The sequence below is a fragment of the Meles meles genome, chromosome 10 (genome assembly GCF_922984935.1).
Source record: "Meles meles chromosome 10, mMelMel3.1 paternal haplotype, whole genome shotgun sequence".
Lineage (NCBI taxonomy): Eukaryota > Metazoa > Chordata > Mammalia > Carnivora > Mustelidae > Meles > Meles meles.
The window spans coordinates 69,113,929-69,134,338 of record NC_060075.1 but is presented as its reverse complement, the minus strand read 5'-3'; the positions used below and the strand labels follow the sequence as shown (position 1 = coordinate 69,134,338).

Sequence of the window (20,410 nt, the reverse complement as noted above, 5' to 3'; positions counted from 1 at the left end):
GTAAATATAAAAATACTTACAGATTAAAAGTAAATGAACAGAGTGGCAGGCACCTGGGTGGCTCAGTTAAGTGCCTGACTCTTGATTTCAGCTTAGATCATGATCTCAGGGCGGACAGACTGAATCCTGTGTTGAGACCTACAGTGGGCTCCTCACTCAGCAGAGAGTCTACTTGAGATCCTCTCCCTCTGCCCTCCCTCCTACTCACCCATGCCCTCTCTAAAATAAACAAACCTTTAAAAAACAAAAAAGTAAATGAACAGAGAAAGATACTGTCACCTACACACTAATCAAAAGACAGCAGAAGTAGCTATATTAATTTCAGTAAGAGCCCATTATGAAGCAGTAAAGTTACCAGGGATAAAGAGGGACATTAGAGAATGACAGAAGGGTCAATCCTCCAAGAGGATATTAACAATCTCCCGTGGAACAGAATAGAAAACCTAGAAATAGACCTACATAAATAGAGCCAACTGATCTTTCACAAGAGGGCAAAGACAGCCTCTTCAACCATGGTGCTGGAACAATTAGATAACAACAGGGGGAAAAAAAAAGACTCTACACACAGACCTTAAATCCTTCACAAAAATTAACTCAAAATGGATCAGAGACCTAAATGTAAACTCCCAGAAAATCATAAAGGAGCAAACTCAGATGGCCTTGAATTAGGCATGGACTTTTTAGATGTAGCACTCAAGGCATGTCCCACGAAAGAATGAACTGAGAAGCTGGACTTCATTAAAATAGAAATTTCTGCTCTGCAAAAGACAACGTCAAGAAAATGAGGAGAGAAGCAAAAGACTAGGATCAAGTATTTGCAAAAGAGGAGCCAATTAAGAACTACTATCCAAAATGTACAAAGAACTCTTAAAACTCTACAATAAGAAAAAAAAATACAAAATGGGCCAAAGACCTTCACAAAAATCTTCAAGGAGGACGTATAGATAGGAAGTAAACATGAGAAGTTGCTCCACATCATCTGCCATCAGGGAAATACAAATTAAAACAAGATACCAATGCACGCCTATCTAAATGGCCCAAATCCAGGGGCACCTGGGTGGCTCAGTGGGTTAAAGCCTTTGCCTTTGGCTCAGGTCATGATCCCAACGTCCTGGGATCGAGCCCCGCATCGGGCTCTCTACTCCGCAGGGAGCCTGCTTCCTCCTCTCTCTCTGCCTGCCTCTCTGCCTAGTTGTGATTTCTCTCTGTCAAAGAAATAAAATATTTTTAAAAATAAATAAATAAATAAATGGCCCAAATCCAGAATTCTGACAACACCAATGCTGCTGAGGATGAGCAGCAACAGGAACTCTCACGGATTACTGATGCGAATGCAAAATGAAGACAGAATGGCAGTATCTTACAACATAGTCTTACCATATAACTCACAAATTGAAAACTTATATCCACACAAAAACTTACTCATGAATGTTTACAGTGACTGTATTCCTAATTATTGAAAACTGGAAGCAACCAAAGTATATTTCAGTGAATAGTTAAATAAACCATGGACATCCAGATATTGGAGTATTACTGAGCACTTAAAAAAAAAAAAAGAGCTATGAAGCGATGAAAAGACATGAAGGAAACTTAAATGCAGATTACTCAGTGAAAGAAGCTAATCTGAAAAGACTATATACTGTATGATTGTAACTACATGACACTGGTAAAAAAAGGCAAAAGTATAGTGACAGTAAGGAGATCAGTGGTTGCTAGAGGTGAGGGAGTAGGGAAGGAGAATAGGCAGAATACAGAGGATTTTTAGAGCAGTGAAAACCATTTATGATACTATTATGGTGGATACTTATCATTATACAATTTGTCCAAACCCACAGAATGTACACCACCAGAAGTGAATCCGAATGCAAACCAGAGACTTTGGTGATAATGATGTGTCAATGTAGGTTCATCAACTGTAACACATGTACCATTCTGAAGGAAAATAATGGGGAGAGTGTGCATTCTTAGGGACAAGTGTTATATAAGGAATCTTTGAACCTTCCTTTCAATTTTGCTGTGAACCTAAAACTATTCAAAAATATTAAGTCTAGGGGTGCCTAGGTGGATGAGTGGGTTAAGCCTCTCTGCCTTTGGCTCAGGTCATGATCTCAGGGTCCTGAGATCGAGCCCCGCATCAGACTCTCTGCTCAGCAGGGAGCCTGCTTCCCCCTCTCTCTCTGCCTGCCTCTCTGCCTACTTGTGATCTCTCTCTGTCAAATAAATAAATAAAATCTTAAAAAAAAAAATTAAGTCTACTGGGGGAAAAAAAATCATGAGTAGCCAGAACAATCAGGATTAACTTAATTAGGGGTGCCTGGGAGGCTGTTGGTTAAGCATCTGCCTTCGGCTCAGGTCATGATCCCAGGGTCCCAGGATCAAGCCTTACATCAGGCTCCCTGCTCAGTGGGGAGTCTGCTTCTCCCTCTGCCTCTCCCCCTGCTTGTGCTCTCCCCCTTTCTGTCAAATAAATAAAATCCTTAAAAAAAAAAAAAAAAAAAGATTAACTCAGGTAGTGTAACTAGGGACACACCTGTATAATCCCCCTTTATTTTCAAAGAACCCTTGAAGCAGGTTGGACTCTATTCCTTTACAGATGAGAAAACTGCAGGCCCAACAGGTTTATCTACCCCAAACCCCATGTCTATTTCACAACACCATAACCCAGGCAGTCAGGTTACCTCCCAGCAGGCCTTCTCAATCTTGGCCCTACTGACATTTTGGATGTCCCATCATTCTTTGTTACAGGGGGGCTGTCTGGTGCACTGCAGGATGTTTAGCAACATCCCTGGCCACCCGTCCTCCCAGATGTGACCACCAAAAATGTATCCAGACATTACCAAATATGCCCTGGGGAAGATTTACTCCACCCTGAGTTGAGAACCATTGTCTTAGATGGTCCTGCCCATTCACACAATGCCATAGCCTCTGGGAAGACTTCCCTGTACCAGTCCCGCGCCTAGCACTGAGGACCCAATGCCAAATAAGCCAGAGACCCTGCCTCACAAGGGGAATGCCGGCCTGATCCATGAGTGGAGACAAGTGCTTCTGCAAATCAGCGTGGTGGCAGAACTAACACTGTAATTCTGTTGGTGTCGGGGGCTGCAGAGGCAGTCTCTGGAGCTGGACTGTTCATTATTGGTGACAGCAATTAACAGTGACCAGGTAACTTTTACCGGGTCCTTTACTCTATGCTAGGCATGACCTCATTTGAACATCTCTAAAACTGTTTAAGGTAAAGAGTCATTACTATCACCATCTTTCAGATGAGGAAACTGAGGCTGTAAGACTCTTGGTCATAAGGTAGTAGGTAAATTACAGAGCCAAAAATGACCCAAGAGCCCAGGCTGTTTTGACACTAATTATAATACCTGGAGGACGTGCCAAGAATTTGGCAAGCAGGGATGGGGACTTCAACCTATCCTTACGGAAGGGTATCACTGGACAACACCGGAGCTGAAACTAATAAAGTCTTTTTAATTTGGCATTACGATGTGTAAGCGCCCGCAGTCAGCAGAGAGCAGACCTGCCGAATGGAGAATATTATTCTCCTGTATTACGGGTTGAACTCGGTCTTAATTTTTTTTTTAAAGCATCAAGGTTACAGTATAATTAGGAACCAGCTGCAATTGTAATTACAGCTCCCAATATAATTTGTTACATATTAGCAAGTGTCAAATTACTACTGCTCCTTAAATGAATAAAAACTGATTGTGCTGTTCTGAAGACTGGGATGTATGTTCCTGATGGGGAACAAAGGACTATAAAAAGTATATGACATATTTATAAAGTGCTGAAAGGTTCTACTTAAGAGATCACAAGTTGCTGGAGCCCAAATAATGCCACAGAAAGTTAAAATGGCTTCTGAGAGAGAACAGTTAACTTCATAAATGCAGAGGAAGAGAAAGCAGCAAATCAAATGACAATAGAAAAGTTGCTTCCACTAAATCATACCTTACCTGTTCAAAATTCCACTGTGCATCAACATCACTGAACTGAAGAATAGTCAAGGAGCCAGGAGGAAGCCTAAAGAAAAAGAACAGGAACCCTCTGCACAACCAGGACCCTCCTTCTAAAGAATGCACACAATTTCATTCACATGAGCCCTCCTCTGCTCTCTTCTGTGGTCCACAGACTTTTCACGTTACTCTGAGCAGCTTCTCTGATTCCAAACCCACAGCTAACACTTCCATAAAGCTACCGATGTTACAGGCCTGGCTCTGAGCCTTGCAAACACAAGCACACTGACCCAGGAAACAAATGCAACTATGCCCCTTTTTATAAGTCAGGAAACTGAGGTATACATAGAGTAACTTGCCCAGGGCCATAATTTGAACACAGAGTCCAAGATTTCAACCATTATATTATACTGGCTTTTAGAGAATACAAGACTGAAAGAGCAAGAGAACCTAGAGATTAAAAGAAAATTAAGACACACCAACTAACTGCAATGCCTGGGTCTTATGTAGATGACAATTTAAAAAACTATTTAAAAAATTTTAAGAAATGGGGAAATGTGTAAAGTGTGTACAGAAAAGATATCTGATCATATTGAAGAATCATTGATTTTTTGTTTTTAGGTATAATATTTTGGTTTGCATTTTAAAAAAATCTTTTAGAGATACACACTGATATTTACATACACAATGATACGATGATAGGGATTTGTATTGAAAACATCAGGGGGATGGAAGGAGAAGAGCCAGTACAGTATAAATGAAACAATTACTGGCCACAAACTGATGATTCCTGAAATTGGCTAGACAGGAACATGGAGGTTCATTATACTTTTCTTTTTTTTTCCCCCTACATTATGGAAAATTTCCATAATGCGAAGTTTAAAAATGCTGCAGTTCTTTGAAGACCTAGGTCAAATGCCAATTCCTCTTGGAAGATTTTCCTGCTTGTCCAACCAAATTCCCCTCATGGAATGCTACTTGCCCTTGTGTTATGAGCCTTGCAATTGGACATTTACATTTTCACTCTTATCACTAACCAGCAATATGACCGCCTGTGTTCTCATTTGTTAGGAGGTGGGGAAGGGAGAGAAAGGACTGAATGAAAGCAGTGTAAGCTGGGGCAGAATCTAGCAGTGCCTCTTTCCCAGTTCCTGGTACTCTTTCCATATTCCTATTCATAGCAGTTGAGCTGATGGAGTCACGGGAGGACAACTGAGCCCCAAGGGGAAGCTGTCTTGGCTTTCTGAACTAATCGTATTTTCTCTTAAGAATCTAAGCCAGCAGAGGGTCTGGACTGAGCTGGCAGCGGGTCATGCTGGCTGGTGATGTGGCACTATAGTGAAGGTTCATGACTTCCTGGGGCTGAACAACAACAACAAAAATTAAACTGGTTTCCTACCTTTCATCTTACATTAAAATAACTTCAGATAATTAATAATTTCAAAAAGAAAGAGAGACTTATAAAGAGTACTAGAAAAACATAAGTGGTTTCCTATATATTATTAAATGGGGAAGCCACGTTTAAACATCACGAACAGCTCGGAATCCATAAATGAAAAGATGAATAAATATGTAATCTTTTAATTTAAAACTTTTTTTAAAATCAAAGGTGATTATTGACCAGTTAAATATCAAACAACTACAAAAAAAAAATGTGCAACAGGCAGGGCAAAGGGCCAAGGTTCTTAAAAAGTGCTTTTAGAACAAATCAATGTGAAAAGACAAATAATCCAACAGAAAATTGGACAAAGGTCAAGACCAGGGTCTTCTCAAACTGCTAGTGGACACCAAAACAAGGCTAACAAATCTCCAAGAACCACCAAAAAAGAGAAGCAGGAACTGAGCTTTTCCTTCTGGTACTGAGATGGGAGACAATGGAAAGAAGTGGGATCCTCAAACTCAGAGTCAACATCAACCTGCAATAAGAGAAGTGTGTGAATGCTCACAAGAAATCAAATTGGGACACAGACGCAACGGGAAGACTACGTGAAGACACAGGGAGAAAAAGGCCATCCAAGGACTAACGAGCAAATTCTAAATCTTGTCTCACCTTGCCAACCCTGCCAACACCTTGATCCTGGACTTCTGCCTCTAGATTTGTAAGTAAATAAACTCCTGTTGTTTAAGCCACTCTGTCTCTGGTACTTTGTTATGGCAGCCCTAGCAAATTAATACAGAATCATTTAATATACACTCATTCAAGTTACACCAGTTGGGCATTGTTTTACTTATTTATTTATTTTACTGTTTCATTTATTTATTTTGGATCCAGGTTCAAGTACTGCATTTGGTTGTCACATCTCCTCTGACATCTTTAATCTAGCCTTTTCATTCACAACATTGACATTTTTGAAGTCAGACCAGAGGTCTTACAGAAAGTCCTACTTTCTGGATTTGTCTGATTGTTTCTCCATGATTAGACTTAGATCCAACATTTTTAACAAGTATTCTCCCAATGTCATGGATGTTTTGTACTTCCCACTGCATCACCTCAGGGGGCTGTCAATGCTAACTTGTTCCATTTCCTGATAATGTTAAATTGGATCAGAGGTCGAAGCAGAGCTCTTCATTGTACAGGTACCTTTTCCCCGTCTGTAATTAGTAATTTACAAGGAGATACTCTGAGACAATGGGAATTCCAACAGTCTTTTACTGACGACTTTTAGCATCCACTGGAGGAACCTTGCCCAAATCAGTTATTACCTAAGGGTTATGAAGTGGTATTTTTTCCTTTTCTTAATTCTATCGAGCCTTCCACCCTTTTTTTTTCTAGCATTGTTTATTTATTTATTTTAATAAACATATAATGTATTTTTATCCCCAGGGGTACAGGTCTGTGAATCACCAGGTTTACACACTTCACAGCACTCACCATAGCACATACCCTCCCCAATGTCCATAACCCCCCTCCCCCTCTCCCAACCGCCCCCCCAGCAACCCACAAGTTTGTTTTGTAAGATCCCAATCCCATCTTGTTTCATTTATTCTTCTCCTATCCCCCTAAACCCCCATGTTGCATCTCCACGTCCTCATATCAGGGAGATCATATGATAGTTGTCTTTCTCCGACTGACTTATTTCACTAAGCATGATACCCTCTAGTTCCATCCACGTCGTCGCAAATGGCAAGATTTCATTTCTTTTGATGGCTGCATAGTATTCCATTGTGTATATATACCACCTCTTCTTTATCCATTCATCTCTTGATGGACATCTAGGTTCTTTCCATAGTTTGGCTATTGTAGACATTGCTGCTATAAACATTCAGATACATGTGCCCCTTCGGATCACTACGTTTGTATCTTTTTAGGGTATATACCCAGTAGTGCAATTGCTGGGTCATAGGGTAGCTCTATTTTCAACATTTTGAGGAACCTCCATGCTGTTTTCCAGAGTGGTTGCACCAGCCTGCATTCCCACCAACAGTGGAGGAGGGTTCCCCTTTCTCCGCATCCTTGCCAGCATCTGTCATTTCCTGACCTGTTAATTTTAGCCATTCTGACTGGTGTGAGGTGGTATCTCGTTGTGGTTTTGATTTGTATTTCCCTGATGCCGAATGACGCGGAGGACTTTTTCATGTGTCTGTTGGCCATCTGGATGTCTTCTTTGCAGAAGTGTCTGTTCATGTCCTCTGCCCATTTCTTGATTGGATTGTTTGTTCCTTGGGTGTTGAGTTTGCTAAGTTCCTTATAGATTTTGGACACTAGCCCTTTATCTGATATGTTGTTTGCAAATATCTTCTCCCATTCTGTCAGTTGTCTTTTGGTTTTGTTAACTGTTTCCTTTGCTGTGCAAAACCTTTTGATTTTGATGAAATCCCAATAGTTCATTTTTGCCCTTGCTTCCCTTGCCTTTGCCAATGTTCCTAGGAAGATGTTGCTGCAGCTGAGGTCAAAGAGGTTGCTGCCTGCATTCTCCTCATGGATTTTGATGGATTCCTTTCTCATGTTGAGGTCCTTCATCCATTTTGAGCCTATTTTCGTGGGTGGTGTAAGGAAGTTGTCCAATTTCATTTTTCTGCATGTGGCTGTCCAATTTTCCCAGCACCATTTATTGAAGAGGCTGTCTTTTTTCCATTGGACATTCTTTCCTACTTTGTCAAAGATTAGTTGACCATAGAGTTGAGGGTCTATTTCTGGGCTCTCTATTCTGCTCCATTGATCTATGTGTCTGTTTTTGTGCCAGTACCATGCTGTCTTGATGATGACAGCTTTGTGATAGAGCTTGAAGTCCGGACTTGTGATGCCACCAACTTTGGCTTTATTTTTCAATATTCCTTTGAGCCTTCCACCTTTATTGGTTGGCATTCTTTGGTATGTTTCCTCCTCTCTCTCTCTGCCTGCCTCTCTGCCTACTTGTGATCTCTCTCTTTCTCTGTCAAGTAAATAAATAAAAATTTTTAAAAAAATTTAGCCAACTTAAATAAACCAGTATGCAAAAGTTGCTGGAATAGAAAGACAACATCCAAACCCACAAGAATTATGAGCCCCTGATGTAGTACTCAGTACCAAGTACTCAATAATCTGAGAGGCACCCAGCATCCCTGAGGAAGTACTCAAGCCAAAAACAAAAAATAAAAATTAATAATAAACTTGATCAAGCCTCCCTATCTATCACTTGTCAGAAAATACTGAGGACAGAAGAACACTAGGGGGATGCAATCAGTAAAATCCAAACTGCAGGAAAGATGACCTAATTCCCTCATGGAATAAACTGCACGGAAATAAAATGAGAGGCAGCAGAACCTACAGATTAACAGGATTTAAAAGGCACATCAGTCAAATGCCATGTGTGGCCCATGTCTGAATCTTGATTAGAACAAACAAACAAACTGTAAAAACTATAAATTCGGGATATGGGATTAACATCATGGCAGGTGTCTGAAGGAATGGTGAAATAAAACTAAGACCCTGTTCCTAAGAAGAACTAACGAGAACTAAAAAAGTTAAAATAAAAAACTTAAAAAACCTGCCAACCCATACAGAGAAATGACAAGAAACACTCCTGTCTCTGACTAAGCTCTAAATTAAATAACAAACAAACAAACAGGCTCCCTTTTCCCCTGGGAGTTACACTGTTGCCATAGCTTTATGGCTAGGAATGAGAACAGGGGTCCCATTCACAAAGCACTGTGAAGGATATCAGAAGGGAACGAGCGTGAGGTAATACTGGAAAAACGAGACAACAGCCAAGACTAAGGAGGCATTAGCTGGCTAAAGAGATTAATTTTATTCTATAAGCAATATGAGACTTCACTGTGTAACAAGGCAAATTAAAGAAGGCAATGTCATCTCCTGGTTACGTGCCTGGACTCTGGACCCAGGCTGCCTGACTTCCAAATCCTAGCTCAGGCCCTTCTAAGCTGTGTGCCCTTGGACAAATCATTTAACTTCTCTGTTTGCCAAGACACTTAACCACTCTGTTCAGGTAAGTCTGCCCATCTGTATAATGGAGATAAGAACAGCACTTATATGTCATAGGATTGTTGAGAAGATTAAATTACTTCATGTTCAGAGTGCCTAGAACAGTGCCTGACTTTGTATTAAATAAATGTAACGTGCTAAGGCTGTTGTTACTTGCATAACATTTCTGAATCTTAAGTTTCCCTGTCAACTGAGGCTACAATACCTTCCCTGTTATGCTATAGATGATTATAAAGATAATCATAAAGATAAGCATGGATCTTCATATTAACTGATTATTTTAATCCCACAGACTGTGAATTCTTGAAAACATGACCAATAACAGACTCATTTTGGTAAGCCCGGTACAGTATGAGCTGGGAGATGGTCAGTATCAACAACACACCCGAATGCATCTTTTAACAAAAACTGTTAAGCACTGTCCACGTGAACACAGTACTGCTCTGAGCCTGGCAGTAAGAGCCAATCTTAGAAGCTGCTTTTGACAGACCTGGACAGAATGGAGAGGGAAGTGAAAGGAACAGACCAAAGGCACCACCAGGCTGGAAGCTAGAGCAACGCTGTAGCTAAAAAGTAATAAAAACTTGGACATAAATGGAAGAGACAGGACATTCCTGCTCTAGGGCATAAGGGTTTACTGGACCCATCTCTCCGTCCTCTTCCAAATTCCCACCGATGGCCTCTCCTGGCCGCCCACAACAGGCACTTAATTGAGCTAATTGGAAACTTGAACCAGTAGGAAAGTTAAGTTGCAAGCTCAAAGTGAGGAATGAACAACAAGATGAATTCAATTCTAGGTAAGCAGAGTTGGAAATATATCTTCCAGGCAGAAAAATTGAGATTTGTAACAAACAGCTGCAAATGCAAGGCTGCTGCTTGAGCGAGCGACCCAGACTGACTGACACGGAGCCATCACCCTTCAGAGGGAAGAGGATCTAGGGACACCGACAGTTCAGGGGGAAGCAGAAGGACGAAAAGAAGCCGGCAAATGAGATAAAGGAATAATATGAGAGTTACGACGCCAGCAGTGAGAGGGGATATCGTGAATGCTGAGGAAAGGTGTTACAGGCAGGAAGCAGTGGGACATGGGGTCCCATGAATCCAGAAATGAGGAGGACAGGCTAACAGTTTCAGAGCTGATGACTTTAGGAGGGAATGTCAAAAAAAAGGATGAGGCACAAGTTCATTTTCAGGACCTTTAAGTATGAGTGGGTAGTTAAGAAATGGAGAAAAGTACAACCCTTGCATAATAATCGTGCACTCCCTTAAATAATAATTCAGGGATATGTTCCAAAAATAATATCCTGACCCCAATGCAGAATCAAAATTAATCCTAAAACCCTAAAATTTATTCTGGACTTTATCATTATGTATTTAATTCTGCAAAAAGTTGGACTAACTTACAACCATTCAAAAGGTGCTGCACCCTTGGCATAGGAAGGCAACTACATTTAATTACACAGTAATGAGAGTTACAGACCACTATTCTTTAAACTTTAATGTGCATACAGTCCCCTGGGGATCTAGTTAAAATGCAGATTCTGATGCAACAAAATCTTTGGCCTGGGCTGAGTCCAAAAATGCTGCAGTTCTAACAAGCTCCCAAGTAAACCAATGCTGCTGGCCCATGGACCAAAAGTTCCAACAACAAGGCTCCAGAAGACCGCTCAGAGAATCTGGCTAAGCAGCCACATCGGCTAACTATTATGGTGAACACTGAATGGATCACAAGCTTTGAAAAGCAAACTCTGTCCTGTCCAGGTAAATCAAATAATGTCTTTGTCCCCCAGTTTTCAGTTAGACAGAAATGTCCCACAGCCCACAAAGGCATCTCTTGGCCATCCTGCAGCACTTCCAAATCCCCAAAGCATCTGCACACGTTACACTGCATTTGCTCATCACACACGTCACAGACACTCCCTACTTTCCCAGAGAAGTTAAGACTCATCCATGTGTTCACCATCAATGTAAGCTGCGGGCATATAACCCACTCCTCCCTGGCTAGCTCCTCACTAAACCAGAGCTACACAAAAATAAATAAATAAAACGTTCTTTGCAGCCTCCTCCCAATTAAGAAATCAGTTCCGAGCTCCTCTGCAGCTCAACCTACCACTGACCAGATTCAGACACGTGAAAATCTCATGCCTAACTTAGAAAAACTTCTATATAGGCATCTGGGGCTACAAGCTTGTTCAAATCAGGCTTATGATGGGGTTCAGGACACAGTGCACCAAAACGCAGCCCCTTGGCATCTGGAATGTCTGAAGCCGAAGGAGTCTGAGAAAGCGGTAGGAGCAGGAAGGTCACTCTGACCTCCGCCCCCACAACCCTCTTTCCTGAAATCGGTCATGTAACTCCCATGTGAAGGGTACCCTCCCTATACCAGGAGGAGGAAAGACATTCTTATCGCCAGAGATGGGGAAGTGGGGACCCAGACAGCTGTACAAATAAAACCTCGTTAAACTAACCAACTAAACTAACTTGTCTTCTAGTTACTTCTTCATCATTTACTACTCCTGGCCCAAACCCCTTCACCTCAATTCTTTACAAACCCACTCTTTCCTTGTCTAAAAGAAATAAAAGTTTCCTGCCCTCGTCACTTCTCTGGGTCTTCATTCTCTTGTGAAGACTCCCATACCCAGGTAAAAATTCAGTAAAATTTGTGTGCTTTTCTCCTGTCCATTTGTTTTTGTCAATTTAATTCTCAGATCCAGCCAGGGACCCCTAGGAAGAGTCCAGAAAAACTTTTTCCTCCTCTACACTTAGACTTATACAATTTTCCTCCAAACTGTACTGCGTGAGTCTTATGCAAAAGACATTTTACCGTAGAACAGTAAGTGTATCTTGAAATATCTGACTCTTACATATCAAGTCAACAATTTTCATGGATAACATGTGGAAACTGTGACTACATGTGGAAATCAAGACAAAGCTACCAGCCTAATAACAGTCATTAAATAGAGTGGTTTATTTAGGTTAAATTACTAAGAATTTCAACACTGCCAACTCTGCTATGTTGTCAGCACCTAAAGTCAAAAGGAACCATCCGGGCTTATTTTCACTCACACAACTGCACAGCAAATTTCCAAAGGAAATGGCTGAATATGAGTACTCTATCTTGTAAACGTTTCCAATCAACAAACCAGACCACCACGCTACCTATCAACCACTGGGAATAATTCTGAGGTAACAGACCAGAGCCACCATAATTGGGCCGATTTAACCCAACAAGAGGGTCTGGTTAAACAGGCCATGAAAACAGGGCTTGCTCAGTTGCTGCTGAAGACATGCTAAGGGAACTGTATCATGGTGGCGAGGGCACAGCCCCCTTATTCCCCAGCAAAACCAACACGCATCTGCAGAATCACACATTCTTCCTTTCCAAGACACACCCCAAGGCATCATGGCAGCAAGGATGGAAGCTTATGAAGCAGCACATGCTGAGCGAAGCGGGGAGTTTCCCACTCACAGAGAGTGGAAAACTCAGGGCAGAATGACTCCATTTAAGAAGAGAACAAAAGTAGACACCAGACATAGGACCAAAGAAGTCAAAGAAGCAGAAGGAGTCACAGCCCCTCAGCAATCTTATAAACAACTCCATATCCCAAAAGACGTGCTCCCTAGTTTGTTTACATGTTATATCCTGGCTTTCAATCCTTCCCACCACTCCCACCCCCCAGTTCTCTATTGGTTGAGTGACACTTATAAGGAGTGTGGCCTAACTGGGGAACACCCACATAGGGTGTTCAGGGTGCACAGGGTCCCAAACTAGGTGAGCCAGGGAAAAGGCTGCCAGACCAAGGTTCCTCTGTAACATAACTCTGCCTTTCACTTGCTGTTTCTTATCACTGGAATGGGTCTTCCCTCTTCCCCACAACCATTCCTGCTGAAATACCACCTCCTATGCCCACAGAAATGGTCTCCTTCCCTGATGCCCCCATAGCCCTTGTTATAGCACTAAGCCTACCCAGGCATTTCCATGAGAGGAATGAGCCTGCAGTGTGGCTGTGGTCTTCTTGAAGGTACAAAGGGAGACCAATTCATCTTCATATCCTCAACTTAGCCATATTTGGAACATAAGAAAGAACATAAGGGCGCCTGGGTGGCTCAGTGGGTTAAGCCGCTGCCTTCAGCTCAGGTCATGATCTCAGGGTCCTAGGATCGAGTCCCACATCAGGCTCTCTGCTCAGCGGAGAGCCTGCTTCCCTTCCTCTCTCTCTGCCTGCCTCTCTTGTGATTTCTCTCTGTCAAATAAATAAATAAATAAATAAATCTTGAAAAAAAAAAAAAAAAAAGAACATAATACGATCATGGCAACAACTCATTCAAGAAGGGACTATCAATACTAAGTATACTAGTCCTACAGACCAAATTTTCATTATTAACACTTCCATGTGTCTCCAAATTCCTTTCTTTCAGGTCCAAGCTAATTTTAGACGAATTACTGGTCCCTGTTCAGTTTTGTTTCTGAACGTCTCTCAAGGATGAATTTGAGGGCGCATTCTCTAACTTTTAACAGTTTCATTTAGTTTCACTTCATCATTATTAATGTACAAACTCAACCGATGACCAAGAAGGAATGTTCCCTACAACCAAACAAGGGGTGAAGGGGAAGGAAAGGTTTTTCCTCTCTAATACTACTTTTATAAAAATGCATTTTTTGTGGAGTTGCATGAATTTTAAAAACTCTTCTGCATTTTAATACATGCAGGGTAGTGCTTGGAAGTTTCTAAAAGAAATCCTGAAAACAACACAAATAGTACAGGCAGACCACTTACCATTTATCATAAAGCAAGGGAACCCATAAGGATTATCCTTACGAAAGTAGGTAGAACAAGAGAATGGAAGCTTTTTTTTTTTTTTTTAAGATTTTTACTTATTTATTTGACAGAGAAAGATCACAAGAAGGCAGAGAGGCCCGCAGAGAGAGAGGGGGAAGCAGGCTCCCTGCTGAGCAAAGAGCCGGATGTGGGGCTTGATCCCAGGACCCTGAGATCATGGCCTGAGCCAAAGGCAGAGGCTTAACCCACTGAGGACTCAGGTGCCCCGAGAATGGAAGCTTTTGACTTTGTCTCAAAATACTAGGAGTTAGATAAATGTTACATCGTGAAAAACATGTACCTTTGGCATCGTTATGCGGAGTCTTCATGCAAAATAAAAGCAGGCCAAAGACTAGATTCTTAGCCTGCCTATCTGAACTACTTAAAGGATGAGGGACATGAACAATTAGTTACATTTGGGGAAAAAGAAAAAAAGAAAAAAAAATAGGAAACTCAGAATAAAGAGATAAACTGCTAGGTGTGGCTGAGTTCATCCAGAAAATATCAAATCTGCCTAATTAAATATTCAAATAATTCATCACAGTGAGTGCTGGAATTCACCTATAACTGTTGAGTTTCAGACTCTTGGCCCAACCTCGGAGACATTCCATTGAAGTGAGCTCTCTCCTAGGCAAGCTCTTCATGGCAAGAACAGTGCCAAAAGGCAACTAAGTAAGAGACATTCTTGGACTAAGGCAGACCAGCACAGCTCATTTTGGGAACTTTTAAGACTACATTTACCGTACTGCCCTTGAGCTACAGGGAGTGACACTATAAGAAATGGCCTTACATATATATTATGTGTGTGATCATGAGCTAGTTTTGAATGCAGTTCACTCGCAGCATATAAAAGGACATGGGGAGAAACCACCCTTAGTACAAGGAGACCTCGCTCTCACGGAACTGACCTCACTGATCATTTCCTCTTTACTTTGGATGCTAGAAAATTCAGTCTAGCAAGTACATCCTTATTTTCCACTGACTTTAGTCCTAGCTGCATCTTATTTTCCCTTTATCCTGTTTTTCTCATCTGCTCTGACTTGGTGTTGATGTCTTGTTGGCTTGTAAATACAGGTATACATGACATGAGCCATCAGAAACCCTGAAAAGAGGCAAGGCTAAAATGAATAAACAAACAAAAATACAAACTCCCGAAGAGCAAAAATGAAATGTTTCATTTTCTCTCTCATACTTGGCTAAAATTCAACTGTACTTATTGACATGATGTGACAGTTTCACAAAGATACAACCAAAAAGCTGGATCTGCTTCCATGTCACTTATCTACTTCATACTGGTTAATGATCTTTTTCTTATACTCCAATTGTATTATATGCATATTCCTCAATTTAGGTCCCTCAATTATTTTACCCCCAAATTAAGTAAAATTATTTAAATCACCTGCAGATATTAAAAAAATAAAGTACGGGAATCTACTTTCACCTACTCTGCTGCAAAAAGTCACCAGGAGAGAACGCATTCATAAGAAGCCTTGGACTCTGACTGCATGCAAATTTAATGCAAAGAAAAGGTCAAGGGCTGAAAGGGTTTGAAAGGGTTAATATAGTTTCCAAAAATGAATACCAGGGATCCTTAAAGAATCTACCTAAAACAGTTCTCTATACCCATATGTTCACACACACATAAACACACTCATGCACACACTCAAGAGTAATTAATTACAGAAAAGAAAAAGGCCACTTAGGCCACATAGTTAGGAACACGAAGTCTGCAGATTTGGGGAGCCTGGAGAAACTTAAGTCATAGAACATCATTTAAATATATTTGTCTGCTTACAATTTCCATTGCAAATGTGATTAGTTTGCTTGAATAAATAGGACTATGATGTGTTGGCCATGTTTTCCTCTTGAGGGTTATCACAGAGTTTTGATTAAGGACAAATGTTTGAGATGTTGGGTATATTTAAGTTCACGGCACTTAAGACGAACTAAGAAGTTGTATAGGCTTGATTAAAGGGCTGCCTTCGTGAACTTAAAATTAAAAGCAATAAATTCCAATGAGTCAAGTGATTGGGACTAAATATGGTATTCTGTCAGAAAAGTTGAAATGGAGTCCAAAGAGACTGAAATGGTGTCCAGGTTTCCAAAAAACGGTGAAAGAGGAAAGGTCAAGCTGTCGGAGCTGCCTTTCCTCTGGGTTAGTGAATGATTCACATTACACAGAATTCCTTTTAAGTGAAACTTCACAAGAGTTAACAGGCTCCCAGGACAATCTGTTTTGTCATTTCTAAAAAGAAGCCTCTCAAACGCTCAGAGGCCGGTATGTAAGTGTTGTCAGATGGGGAGAGGGCTGAAGAATGAGAAGTGGGGGCGGGACGGGGTCCTCTGGAGTTTTTACACACGCGCGCGCGCAAACCAACTAGTCCGAACAGCCTCCAAAACGGAAGTCAAGGTGACTTCCCCACCCGCAGGAGGGCGGGGCCTTTGAAACCTAATAGGCTCCGGCTTCAGCCCAGGCTGTGCCGCCGGGAAGGAGAGGCCTGAGTCAACAACAACCCGGGTCAGAAGCAGGTGCGCTCTGGGGCAGCCGCGGGGCTCTAATGACCCCGGGCCCTCTCCCGCCGGGGCCCACCGGGCTTCTCCAAGCCGAGCGTGGCTAAGCCCGCAGGGCGCCAACCAGGCACCGACTCCCCTCCCGGGCCAAGTGGGAGGGTTCAACCGGCAAAGTTTCTACCGCGAGGTCGGGCCTCCGTCCCCGCACGGGCCACATGTGCTACCCGGGAGGAACGGTCACCCACCTCCTCCCGCTGCTGCAAGGTGGAAAAGCTGCCCCACGCCCCTTTCTTATTTGTTTTCCACGCTGCACCAATTCGGCACGTGAACGCCTGAGGCTCCCGAGTTTGTGGGCCCCGGCCGGCAGGCACGCTCCCCGGGACAACGGGCCGACGCTTACCTTGGCGGTCGCCATGCTCCGCCCCGAGTGCGGGCGGCTGCAGGACCCTCTCGGAGGCTGGCTGGCACCGTGGGCCCCGGCGGCTCACTTCCAGTCCCGGCGGCAGCTGGGGTAGCGATACAGCCCGGCGGCGTGCGCGCCTGGCCTGCCTCCCCACGCCCTCCCGCCCGCGCGGGTCATGCGGGCGCCGCCCGCCCATTGGCTGCGCTCGGCCGGGCAGCCGGGGCGCGCGTGATCCGACGGCCTCTGCCCTGCGGCCGGGGCGGGCCCGGGTCCGGGGGCGGTGGACGGGGCGCGCGCACGTGACCCGGGCTGCTCCGTCCAGGGGCGGCAACCTCGGTGCCGCGGGCGGGTGGCCTGGGGGTAGGTGACCTTATGAGGGAGGCTGCTGACTTCGACTGGCGACTGCCAGACCCGGGTGAGACTCGACAGGAGGGGCACGGAGACTGAGGAAGTTGAGGACTCCACTAGGTCTCTATTTAGCCACATTTTCTATGTCGGTTCGCCTTCAAAGGGGCTCCACTCTGCGCCATAGTAGAATGTATCCAAAGGCATTGGCCAGTCGAAGGGAAGATAGCAAAGTAGTATCACTGGCAAATCTACTTTGAGGCCAAATCTGTAAACTCTAAGTATCAGACAGGTATATATAGTGCAGAACATAATATTCGGGAGGCTACTTCATTTCAGCCCCGCGTATTAGGATGGACGAGGTCAAAGATTCCCCCCCCCCAACACACACACACACACACAGGCCCTGTTAGGACAACTAGGTCAGAATTTTGATTGGAAAATTTGAACGCATAAGCTCCAGAGATCTTAGCCCTCTTTATCAAAATTCCATTCACATGTCTCTGCTATGACAATTTATAATTAAGGCAATGGTGGTCAGAGAAAAGGGCTTTAAATGTTTTGTGGCTTATGGATATAACCTTTCAGCAAAAGTGTATAATTAGTTATTTTAATCAGTCAATACTAATTGAGTGCCTACATGTGCCAGGCATTGTGCTAGATACTGGGAACACCAAAATGACTTGAAAGATGGTCCCAGCCCTTAAAGAGCTTAAGGGCTAGTTGAGGAGGCTGATGCATAAATAGTTAACTTCTATTTAAATAACCTGTTAAGGCAACAACCTGTTCCCAGGGCACTATGGGAACACTGAGGACTCCGAAAGTAGCTTAGGGGAGATAATGCCTAAGTTGTATGCAGAAAAGAGGCTGTGTATTAGTTCAGTGAAATGGAGGGGAAGGGTTTTCCAGCCAGAGAAAAGGAGGAAAGGCAGGAGACCCAGAAACTGCCGGAGAACCACAGCAAGTTATGCAAGTAGTTGGTCATGAAAGGTGACTTGAGCTGTGGGACTGGTGGATGAAGGGTCTGGATGGACAGGTAGGGACCATGTCATGGAGGGTTTTGGGTGCCATGCTGAAGAAGGGTATGCACCATAACTGAAGCTTTAGAGCGAGAAGTAGCATTTGAAGTTTTATAATATAGATGGATCACTCTGCTTGCCGTGGGGAAGATGGGGCAAGATGGAACTGTTGGTATATTCAGAAAAGGCAGGCTGAGGGCCTGAAACTAGAGATGGGATGGGGCTAAAAGAATATATAGGAGGTAAAATTAGTCACCTGTGATGACTAATATATGTGGGGGTGGAGAGAGAAACGGAGTCGTCCTATCTTGCACCTACATCCCTGGTATATGAATGTTGGCAAGACACCCAAGATCAGTAATACAAAAGAGGAGTGTTTTGAAGTGTGTGTCTTTTTGTAAGAAGAGGCTGTGCAATATACATATTACCTTGTAAAAGCCAGAAAAATAAGCATTTCAAACATACTCCCAAGAGATTAACATACTCCCAAGAGATCTAACAGAGCCAGAAAAACTTGAACATGTTCATAGGCAGAGAAGAAAGACCATGCAGAGTGAAAGAACAAAAACAAAAGCAAAACCAGGGGAATTGTTAGAGAAAAAAATGGTGGGGGGTGGGTCTACAGCTCATGTGGAGAAGTGGCCCCAGCAGCTCTGAAGGAATTTAAAAGGTACAGAGAAGACACAACCTCATGTAACCAAGATCACATCACATACCGCATATTTATTTTTAAGGGCATCACTGAAGCTCTCCTTTTATAATGTAGATGAACTTTAAAAAATTTCATTTAAAAAATTTTTTTAAAAACCATACATTAGAAAAATGTGTGGTTTTGTTTTGTTTTTTTTTTGAAATTTTATTCATTTATTTGAGAGAGAACGAGTAAGAGAGAGCATGAGAGGGTAGAAGATCAGAGGGAGAAGCAGAGTCCCCGGGGAGCTGGGAGCCCCATGTAGAGCTCCATCCCGGGACTCCAGGATCATGACCCAGGCTGAAGGCAGTCGCCCAACCTGCTGAGCCACCAAGCACCCTCAATGTGGTCTAAATCTATTTTTAACCAATCTTAAGTGTATGGTTCAGTCCTGTTAAGCACACTCACGTTATGCAATCTCCAGAACTCTTTTTATCTTGCGGAACTAAAACTCTATACTTTTTAAACAGCCACTCCCAGTCTTCCCTCCCCTGCAGCCCCTGGCAACCAACCACCATTCTACTCTATAAATTTGACTACACTGGATACCTCATAAAAGTGGAATCATATAGCATTTGTCTTTTTGTGACTGGCTTACTTGATTGAGCATAATGTCCTTAAGTTTCATCCATGTGGCAGTGTGTGTCAGAGTTTTAAGATTCTTTAAGATTGAATAATATTCTCTTAACTTTTAAAGAAAAAAAAATAGAAAAAGAATCAAGAATCTGTAAGATTTTCTCTGGATATCTTGGAGAATTTAGGAAATCATAGTAATGACCAAAAAAAAAAAAAAAATCACTCGTAATCCCACCACCAGAGTTAGCCACTGTTAAACTTTTACTGTATTGTCTTCAAGTCTTGATGCCTCTATGTCCTTATGTAAGAGAGTTATATATTTTTTAATTTCATTCCGTTTTTAATTCCAGTGTAGTAAATATACAGTGTTATTTCAGTTTCAGGTGTACAATAGAGTGATATGCCAATCTATATCTTACTCAGTGCTCATGATAAGTTTTCTGAAAGAGTTATGTTTTTAAATATAAGACAAAGTATCATACTCTTGTTTGTAAGTTTCTTAAGGCTGTTCTAACAAAGGTACCACATGGTTGGTGACGTAAAACAGAAATATATTCTCTTACAATTCTGGAGGTCAGAATTTCAAAGTGAGCCTTAAGGGGCTAAAATCAAGGTGATGGTAGGGCTGGGCTTTCTCCAGAAGATATAGGAGAGAATCTGTTTTTTT

General features: G+C 42.5%; 1 protein-coding gene across 2 annotated transcripts in view; it reads right to left on the bottom strand.

The window, feature by feature from the left end:
- The window catches only part of SLC25A13 (solute carrier family 25 member 13), a 182,654-nt gene extending 165,378 nt beyond the window's left edge, over positions 1-17,276 (bottom strand). For both annotated transcript variants that reach the window (XM_046020856.1, XM_046020857.1), the window contains exon 1: positions 17,110-17,276. In XM_046020856.1, coding sequence (XP_045876812.1) covers positions 17,110-17,124 — 15 coding nt within the window. In that variant the 5' untranslated portion in view covers positions 17,125-17,276. The remainder of the gene's footprint in view (positions 1-17,109) is intronic.
- Between the last annotated feature and the right edge of the window lie 3,134 nt (positions 17,277-20,410).